The sequence below is a fragment of the Oncorhynchus mykiss genome, chromosome 28 (assembly GCF_013265735.2).
Source record: "Oncorhynchus mykiss isolate Arlee chromosome 28, USDA_OmykA_1.1, whole genome shotgun sequence".
Lineage (NCBI taxonomy): Eukaryota > Metazoa > Chordata > Actinopteri > Salmoniformes > Salmonidae > Oncorhynchus > Oncorhynchus mykiss.
This window is the reverse complement of record NC_048592.1, coordinates 41,046,114-41,055,992: the sequence shown is the minus strand read 5'-3', so window position 1 is coordinate 41,055,992 and position 9,879 is coordinate 41,046,114. Positions and strand designations below refer to the sequence as shown.

General features: G+C 44.4%; 1 protein-coding gene across 1 annotated transcript in view; it reads left to right on the top strand.

Annotated features, from left to right (window-relative positions):
- ak5 (adenylate kinase 5) overlaps positions 1 to 4,922 on the top strand; it is a 149,090-nt gene extending 144,168 nt beyond the window's left edge. Inside the window, exon 14 of the mRNA XM_036966543.1 lies at positions 4,350 to 4,922. Coding sequence (XP_036822438.1) covers positions 4,350 to 4,415 — 66 coding nt within the window. The 3' untranslated portion in view covers positions 4,416 to 4,922. The remainder of the gene's footprint in view (positions 1 to 4,349) is intronic.
- Positions 4,923 to 9,879: the final 4,957 nt, after the last annotated feature.

Genomic DNA, 9,879 nt, shown 5'->3' with positions numbered 1-9,879 from the left:
TCCACTCCTTTCCCTGGAACAGGCCCAGATCCACTCCTTTCCCTGGAACAAGCCCAGATCCATGCCTTCTGCGTGAAGAAAAGATGCCGGAAAAGGGGACGCAGATCGGGGATCCTTCTGAGAATCCGTAGCGGAGCGAGTAAACTTTCAATGCCTTCCATTCTGCTTGCTAACGTGCAATCGTTAGAAAATAAAATTGATGACCTGCTATTAAGATTATCCTACCAATGGGACAATAGAAACTGTAACATCTTATGTTTCTCCAAGACGTGGCTGAATGAAGAAACGGACAATATTGAGCTGGCGAGATTTTCTATGCACCGGCAGAACAGAGATGCTACCTCTGGTAAGACTAGGGGTGGTGGTGTGTGTCCTTTTGTCAATAACAGCTGGTTCGCGATGTCTAATATTAAAGAAGTCTCGAGGTATTGCTCGAGGTAGAGTATCTCATGATAAGCTGTAGACCACACTATCCACCAAGAGAGTTCCCATCTGTATTATTCGTAGCCATCTATTTACCACCACAAAGCGATGCTGGCATTAAGACCGCTCTCAACCAACTCTATAAGGCCATAAGCAATCAATCAAATGTATTTATAAAGCCCTTCTTACATCTGCTGATGTCACAAAGTGCTGTACAGAAACCCAGCCTAAAACCCCAAACAAGCAAGCAATGCAGGTGTAGAAGCACATTTCTGACAGCTACCGAGCTTCTACACCAACATACAGTGCCTTGCGAAAGTATTCGGCCCCCTTGAACTTTGCGACCTTTTGCCACATTTCAGGCTTCAAACATAAAGATATAAAACTGTATTTTTTTGGGAAGAATCAACAACAAGTGGGACACAATCATGAAGTGGAACGACATTTATTGGATATTTCAAACTTTTTTAACAAATCAAAAACTGAAAAATTGGGCGTGCAAAATTATTCAGCCCCCTTAAGTTAATACTTTGTAGCGTCACCTTTTGCTGCGATTACAGCTGTAAGTCGCTTGGGGTATGTCTCTATCAGTTTTGCACATCGAGAGACTGAAATGTTTTCCCATTCCACCTTGCAAAACAGCTCGAGCTCAGTGAGGTTGGATGGAGAGCATTTGTGAACAGCAGTTTTCAGTTCTTTCCACAGATTCTCGATTGGATTCAGGTCTGGACTTTGACTTGGCCATTCTAACACCTGGATATGTTTATTTTTGAACCATTCCATTGTAGATTTTGCTTTATGTTTTGGATCATTGTCTTGTTGGAAGACAAATCTCCGTCCCAGTCTCAGGTCTTTTGCAGACTCCATCAGGTTTTCTTCCAGAATGGTCCTGTATTTGGCTCCATCCATCTTCCCATCAATTTTAACCATCTTCCCTGTCCCTGCTGAAGAAAAGCAGGCCCAAACCATGATGCTGCCACCACCATGTTTGACAGTGGGCATGGTGTGTTCAGGGTGATGAGCTGTGTTGCTTTTACGCCAAACATAACGTTTTGCATTGTTGCCAAAAAGTTCAATTTTGGTTTCATCTGACCAGAGCACCTTCTTCCACATGTTTGGTGTGTCTCCCAGGTGGCTTGTGGCAAACTTTAAACGACACTTTTTATGGATATCTTTAAGAAATGGCTTTCTTCTTGCCACTCTTCCATAAAGGCCAGATTTGTGCAATATACGACTGATTGTTGTCCTATGGACAGAGTCTCCCACCTCAGCTGTAGATCTCTGCAGTTCATCCAGAGTGATCATGGGCCTCTTGGCTGCATCTCTGATCATTCTTCTCCTTGTATGAGCTGAAAGAGGGACGGCCAGGTCTTGGTAGATTTGCAGTGGTCTGATACTCTTTCCATTTCAATATTATCGCTTGCACAGTGCTCCTTGGGATGTTTAAAGCTTGGGAAATCTTTTTGTATCCAAATCCGGCTTTAAACTTCTTCACAACAGTATCTCGGACCTGCCTGGTGTGTTCCTTGTTCTTCATGATGCTCTCTGCGCTTTTAACGGACCTCTGGGACTATCACAGTGCAGGTGCATTTATACGGAGACTTGATTACACACAGGTGGATTGTATTTATCATCATTAGTCATTTAGGTCAACATTGGATCATTCAGAGATCCTCACTGAACTTCTGGAGAGAGTTTGCTGCACTGAAAGTAAAGGGGCTGAATAATTTTCCACGCCCAATTTTTCAGTTTTTGATTTGTTAAAAAAGTTTGAAATATCCAATAAATGTCGTTCCACTTCATGATTGTGTCCCACTTGTTGTTGTGTTGATTCTTCACAAAAAAATACAGTTTTATATCTTTATGTTTGAAGCCTGAAATGTGGCAAAAGGTCGCAAAGTTCAAGGGGGCCGAATACTTTCGCAAGGAACTGTACCTTACAGTGAAATGCTGAATACAACAGGTGTAGTAGACCTTACAGTGAAATGCTGAATACAACAGGTGTAGTAGACCTTACAGTGAAATGCTGAATACAACAGGTGTAGTAGACCTTACAGTGAAATGCTGAATACAACAGTTGTAGTAGACCTCACAGTGAAATGCTGAATACAACAGGTGTAGTAGACCTCACAGTGAAATGCTGAATACAACAGGTGTAGTAGACCTTACAGTGAAATGCTGAATACAACAGGTGTAGTAGACCTTACAGTGAAATGCTGAATACAACAGGTGTAGTAGACCTTACAGTGAAATGCTGAATACAACAGGTGTAGTAGACCTTACAGTGAAATGCTGAATACAACAGGTGTAGTAGACCTTACAGTGAAATGCTGAATACAACAGGTGAAGTAGACCTTACAGTGAAATGCTGAATACAACAGGTGTAGTAGACCTTACAGTGAAATGCTGAATACAACAGGTGTAGTAGACCTTACAGTGAAATGCTGAATACAACAGGTGTATGTATATACCTTACAGTGCTTACTTACGAGCCCTTATTAACCAACAATGCTTTAGAAATAAGTGTTAAGTAAAAAATAGAAAATAAAAGTAACAAATAATTAAACAGCAGCAGTAAAATAGACAGACCGGTGGAAATCTGTCCTTAGTTCTGATCAGTCAAAATTTTAGATTTTTGGTTCCAACTGCTGTCTCTTTGTGAGACACAGAGTAGGGGAACGGATGGTCTCCGCATGTGTGGTTCCTGCTGTGAAGCATGGAGGAGGAGGTGTGATGTTGTGGCGGTGCTTTGCAGGTGACACTTTCTGATTTATTTAGAATTAAAGGCACACTTAACCAGCATGTCTCATCGCAGTCGGTGATCAGGCCTACCACTGTTGTGTCGTCAGCAAACTTGATGATGGTGTTGGAGTTGTTCGTGGCCACGCAGTCATGGGTGAAACTAAGCACACACCCCTGAGAGGCCCCCATGTTGAGGATCAGCGTGGCAGATGTGTTGCTACCTAACCTCACCACCTGGGGGTGGCCCGTCAGGAAGTCCAGGATCCAGTTGCAGAGGGAGGTGTTTAGTCCCAGGGTCCTTAGCTTAGTGATGAGCTTTGAGGGCACTATGGTGTTGAACGCTGAGCTGTAGTCGATGAACAGCATTCTCACGTAGTTATGTCCCCGGTTGTCCAGGTGGGAAAGGGCAGTGTGGAGTGTGATTGAGATTGCGTCATCTGTGGATCTGTTGGGGCGGTATGTGAATTGGAGTGGGTCCTGGTTGTCTGGGATAATGGTGTTGATGTGAGACATGACCAGCCTTTCAAAACACTTCATAATTACAGATGTGATGCTACGGTGCGATAGTCATTTACAGTAGCTAGGTTACCTTGGGAACAGGGACAATGGTGTTCAGCTTGAAACATGTTGGGACAAGGAAAGATGAATGAAGACAATTGCCAGCTGGTCTGTGTATGCTTTGAGAACCTGGTATTCTGGCCTTGTGATTGTTAACCCGTTTAAATGTTTTGCTCACATCGGCCACGCAGAGCGAGACACAGTCATCCTTAGTTGGATATAGAGCTCTCAACATGAAAAATATTCTCTGTTAATATGAAATAGCGCCAATAGTGTACAGTCACTAAGTAGTATCATGTTTATTTTACAGTTATAAGAAATGTGAAATCTTAAAGTAAGTCATTTCATGCCCTATTATCCCATATTTAATTAATATTTTCTTCATATTTGTACTTGAGCTTGTGTCCTAAAAAGTGAATATAACTATTTTGACCAGAAGGTGAGTTCCAGACCTTTCTAAAATTATGAAACATCAACAGTTATCGTTTATGTTTATTTTCATTAAAAAATAATTACTTTAGGGTCTGTTTCGGCAGAAATCTAAATGTTGCCCTATTATTCAAGAGGTTAAAAGGTGCCTTGCATTGAATCCTAATCTTTGTTTGTTTCATGTGTTTTGCCCCCAGATTGATGCAGAGAGGTCTCCTGAAGAGGTGTTTGCTCAGATCTGTCAGGCCATGGACTCCTGCTAGAGGAACCCACGCATCTCTACATCATCACTACCACCGCCCCGGAGGTCTATCTACTACCACCGCCCCGGAGGTCTAACTACTACCACCGCCCCAGAGGTCTATCTACTACCACCGCCCCAGAGGTCTAACTACTACCACCGCCCGGGAGGTCTATCTACTACCATCGCCCCGGAGGTCTATCTACTACCACCACCCCTGAGGTCTATCTACTACCACCACCCCAGAGGTCTATCTACTACCACCACCCCAGAGGTCTATCTACTACCACCACCCCAGAGGTCTATCTACTACCACCACCCCAGAGGTCTATCTACTACCACCACCCCAGAGGTCTATCTACTACCACCACCCCAGAGGTCTATCTACTACCACCGCCCCAGAGGTCTAACTACTACCACCACCCCAGAGGTCTAACTACTACCACCACCCCAGAGGTCTATCTACTACCACCACCCCAGAGGTCTAACTACTACCACCACCCCAGAGGTCTATCTACTACCACCACCCCAGAGGTCTAACTACTACCACCACCCCAGAGGTCTATCTACTACCACCACCCCAGAGGTCTAACTACTACCACCACCCCAGAGGTCTATCTACTACCACCACCCCAGAGGTCTATCTACTACCACCACCCCAGAGGTCTATCTACTACCACCACCCCAGAGGTCTATCTACTACCACCGCCCCAGAGGTCTAACTACTACCACCACCCCAGAGGTCTAACTACTACCACCACCCCAGAGGTCTATCTACTACCACCACCCCAGAGGTCTAACTACTACCACCACCCCAGAGGTCTATCTACTACCACCACCCCAGAGGTCTATCTACTACCACCACCCCAGAGGTCTATCTACTACCACCACCCCAGAGGTCTAACTACTACCACCACCCCAGAGGTCTATCTACTACCACCACCCCAGAGGTCTAACTACTACCACCACCCCAGAGGTCTATCTACTACCACCACCCCAGAGGTCTAACTACTACCACCACCCCAGAGGTCTATCTACTACCACCACCCCAGAGGTCTAACTACTACCATCGCCCCAGAGGTCTAACTACTACCACCGCCCCGGAGGTCTATCTACTACCACCTCTGTTCCCAGGGCTCTGAACTCTCCTCCTCAGATGCATCTCAAATGGACACCTATTTCCTGCATAGTGCACTACCTTCTACCAGAGCCATATGTGCAAAAAGTAGTGCACTATATAGGGAATAGGGCTCTGGTCTATAGTAGTGCACTATATAGGGAATAGGGCTCTGGTCTAAAGTAGTGCACAATATAGGGAATAGGGTGGTATAGGGCTCTGGTCTAAAGTAGTGCACTATATAGGGAATAGGGTTCTGGTCTATAGTAGTGCACTATATAGGGAATAGGGCTCTGGTCTATAGTAGTGCACTATATAGGGAATAGGGCTCTGGTCTATAGTAGTGCACTATATAGGGAATAGGGTTCTGGTCTATAGTAGTGCACTATATAGGGAATAGGGCTCTGGTCTATAGTAGTGCACTATATAGGGAATATGGCTCTGGTCTAAAGTAGTGCACTATATAGGGAATAGAGTTCTGGTCTATAGTAGTGCACTATATAGGGAATAGGGCTCTGGTCTATAGTAGTGCACTATATAGGGAATAGGGCTCTGGTCTAAAGTAGTGCACTATATAGGGAATAGGGCTCTGGTCTATAGTAGTGCACTATATAGGGAATAGGGGGCCATTTGGGATGCAGCCTTCTCCTTGCCTGTATCAACTCTGCTACTCTGAAGAGACCCGGCCACAAGACCCCTCACACTTTTACACTCTCAGACACACACACACTCTCTCACACGCACACACACTCTCTCACACGCACACACACTCTCTCACACACACTCTCAGACACACACACTCTCTCACACACACACTCTCACACACACACTCTCTCACACACACACTCTCTCACACACACACTCTCTCACGCACACTCTTTCACACACACTCTTTCACACACACTCTTTCACGCACACTCACACTCTTTCACACACACCGACATTTAGAAATAGAACTCACTGAAATGCATGGTCTTGGAAGTACATCACATATCTATGCTGCTACAACTCTTGTATTTGTAATTTGTAGCTGTAGTGGTTCTAAATAAATAACTAGATGCGTAAACGCTGATGGCATTTCGTGTTGAATAAAGTAACTCTCCTTATATTTTCAAAGCATTTTTCCGTGATAAATAGTATTATATTATATTATGCTTGCAACTAAACAAAACAAAATGTCAATAAGGTGTGTAAACTGTGTTTATCCTCCACCAAACCACTGCTTGGACACTAAAGAGGCTTTAACTTAGCATTAATTAACAATTTACTAATGATAGTGGTGACATCGGTTTCAGTATAATATCGTACAGTACATACCAGTCTATCCCCATCTGTTGAAAACACAGTGTAACGCTGCCTGCTGTGTGCCTGTCAGTGGGTGGGTGGGTGGGTGGGTGGGTGTGTGTGTGTGTGTGTGTGTGTGTGTGTGTGTGTGTGTGTGTGTGTGTGTGTGTGTGTGTGTGTGTGTGTGTGTGTGTGTGTGTGTGTGTGTGTGTGTGTGTGCGTGTCAGTGTGTGTGCATGTCAGTGTGTGTGCGTGTCAGTGTGTGTGCATGTCAGTGTGTGTGCGTGTCAGTGTGTGTGTGTGTGTGCGTGTCAGTGTGTGTGCGTGTCAGTGTGTGTGTGCGTCAGTGTGTGTGTGTGCGTGTGCGTGTGTGTGTGTCAGTGTGTGTGCATGTCAGTGTGTGTGTCAGTGTGTGTGTCAGTGTGTGTGTGTGTGTCAGTGTGTGTGTCAGGGTGTGTGTGTGTGTGTGTGCGCGTGTCAGGGTTTGTGTGTGTGTGCGTGTGTGTATGTGTGTGTGTGTGTGTGTGTGTGTGTGCCTGTGTGTCAGTGTGTGTGTGAGAGAGTTCTCTGCCTTGTTGTCCCTGAGGCATAGAGAGAGAGTTCTCTGCCTTGTTGTCCCTGAGGCATGGAGAGAGAGTTCTCTGCTTTGTTGTCCCTGAGGCACAGAGAGAGTTCTCTGCCTTGTTGTCCCTGAGGCACAGAGAGAGAGTTCTCTGCCTTGTTGTCCCTGAGGCATGGAGAGAGAGTTCTTTGCCCACTTAGCTGGAAAGCAAATATCAGATGTCTAGTGGGCAGAGGTGTGTTTGTGTGTGTGTGCACTGTGCGTGCATGCATACCAATGTGTGTGTGTGTACTGAGCGTGGATTCGTGTCAATGTGTGTGTGTGTGTCTGTGTGTGTGTGTGCGCACTGTGTGTGCATGCATGCCAATGTGTGTGTGTACTGAGCGTGGATTCTTGGCAATGTGTGTGTGCGTGTGATGCTCTTACGTATAGTAGGCATTCTATTGTAGCATGCACGGATTACACATCAAGCGTATTGCCTTTTACGTATATACAGTACCAGTCAAAAGTTTGGACACCCAAGGGTTATTTTTTATTTATTTGTACAATTTTCTACATTGTAGAATAATAGTGAAGACATCAAAACTATGAAATAACACATTATGGAATCATGTAGTAACCAAAAAAGTGTTAAACAAATCAAAATATATTTTATATTTGAGCTTCTTCAAAGTTGCCACACTTTGCCTTGATGACAGCTTTGGCATTCTCTCAACCAGGGGTATGAGGTAGTCACCTGGAATGCATTTTAATCAACAGGTGTGTGTTAACAGTTAATATGTGGAATTTCTTTCCTTCTTAATGTGTTTGAGCCAATCAGTTTTGTTGTGACTAGGTAGGGTTGGTACAGAAGATATCCCTATTTGGTAAAATACCAAATCCATATTATGGCATGAACAGCTCAAATAAGCAAAGAGAAACGACAGTCCATCACTTTAAGACATGAAGGTCAGTCAATTAGGAAAATTTCAAGAACTTTGAAAGTTTCTTCAGGTGCAGTCGCAAAAACCATCAAGCGCTGTGATGAAACTGTCTCTCATGAGGACCGCCACAGGAAAGGAAGACCCAGAGTTACCTCTGCTGCAGAGGATAAGTTCATTAGAATTACCAGCCTCAGAAATTACAGCCCAAATAAATGTTTCACAGAGTTCAAGTAACAGACACATCTCAACATCAACTGTTCAGAGGAGACTGCGTGATTCAGGCTTTCGTGGTCGAATTGCTGCAAACCACTACTAAAGGACACCAATAAGAAGAGACTTGCTTGAGCCAAGAAACACGAGCAATGGACATTCAACCGGTGGAAATCTGTCCTTTGGGCTGATGAATCCAAATGAACGGATGATCTCTGCATGTGTGGGCAAAAAATTATCTAGTCAGCCACCAATTGTGCAAGTTCTCCCACATAAAAATATGAGAGAGGCCTGTAATTTTCATCATAGGTACACTTCAACTATGACAAACAAAATGAGAAAAAAAATCCAGAAAATCACATTGTAGGATTGTTTATGAATTTATTTGCAAATTATGGTGGAAAATAAGTATTTGGTCACCTACAAACAAGCACATTTCTGGCTCTCGCAGACCTGTAACTTCTTCTTTAAGAGGCTCCTCTGTCCTCCACTCATTACCTGTATTAATGGCACCTGTTTGAACTTGTTATCAGTATAAAAGACACCTGTCCACAACCTCAAACAGTCACACTCCAAACTCCACTATGGCCAAGACCAAAGAGCTGTCAAAGGACACCAGAAACAAAATTGTAGACCTGCACCAGGCTGGGAAGACTGAATCTGCAATAGGTAAGCAGCTTGGTTTGAAGAAATCAACTGTGGAAGCAATTATTAGGAAATGGAAGACATACAAGACCACTGATAACCTCCCTCGATCTGGGGCTCCACGCAAAATCTCACCCGTGGGGTCAAAATGATCACAAGAACGGTGAGCAAAAATCCCAGAACCACACGGGGGGACCTAGTGAATGACCTGCAGAGAGCTGGGACTAAAGTAACAAAGCCTACCATCAGTAACACACTACGCCGCCAGGGACTCAAATACTGCAGTGCCAGACGTGTCCCCCTGCTTAAGCCAGTACATGTCCAGGCCCGTCTGAAGTTTGCTAGAGAGCATTTGGATGATCCAGTAGAAGATTGGGAGAATGTCATATGGTCAGATGAAACCAAAATATAACTTTTTGGTAAAAACTCAACTCGTCGTGTTTGGAGGACAAAGAATGCTGAGTTGCATCCAAAGAACACCATACCTACTGTGAAGCATGGGTGTGGAAACATCGTGCTTTGTTTGTCTGCAAAGGGACCAGGACGACTGATCTGTGTAAATTAAAGAATGAATGGGGCCATGTATCGTGAGATTTTGAGTGAAAACCTTCTTCCATCAGCAAGGGCATTGAAGAGGAAACGTGACTGGGTCTTTCAGCATGACAATGATCCCAAACACACCCACCGGGCAACGAAGGAGTGGCTTCGTAAGAAGCATTTCAAGGTCTTGGAGTGGCCTAGCCAG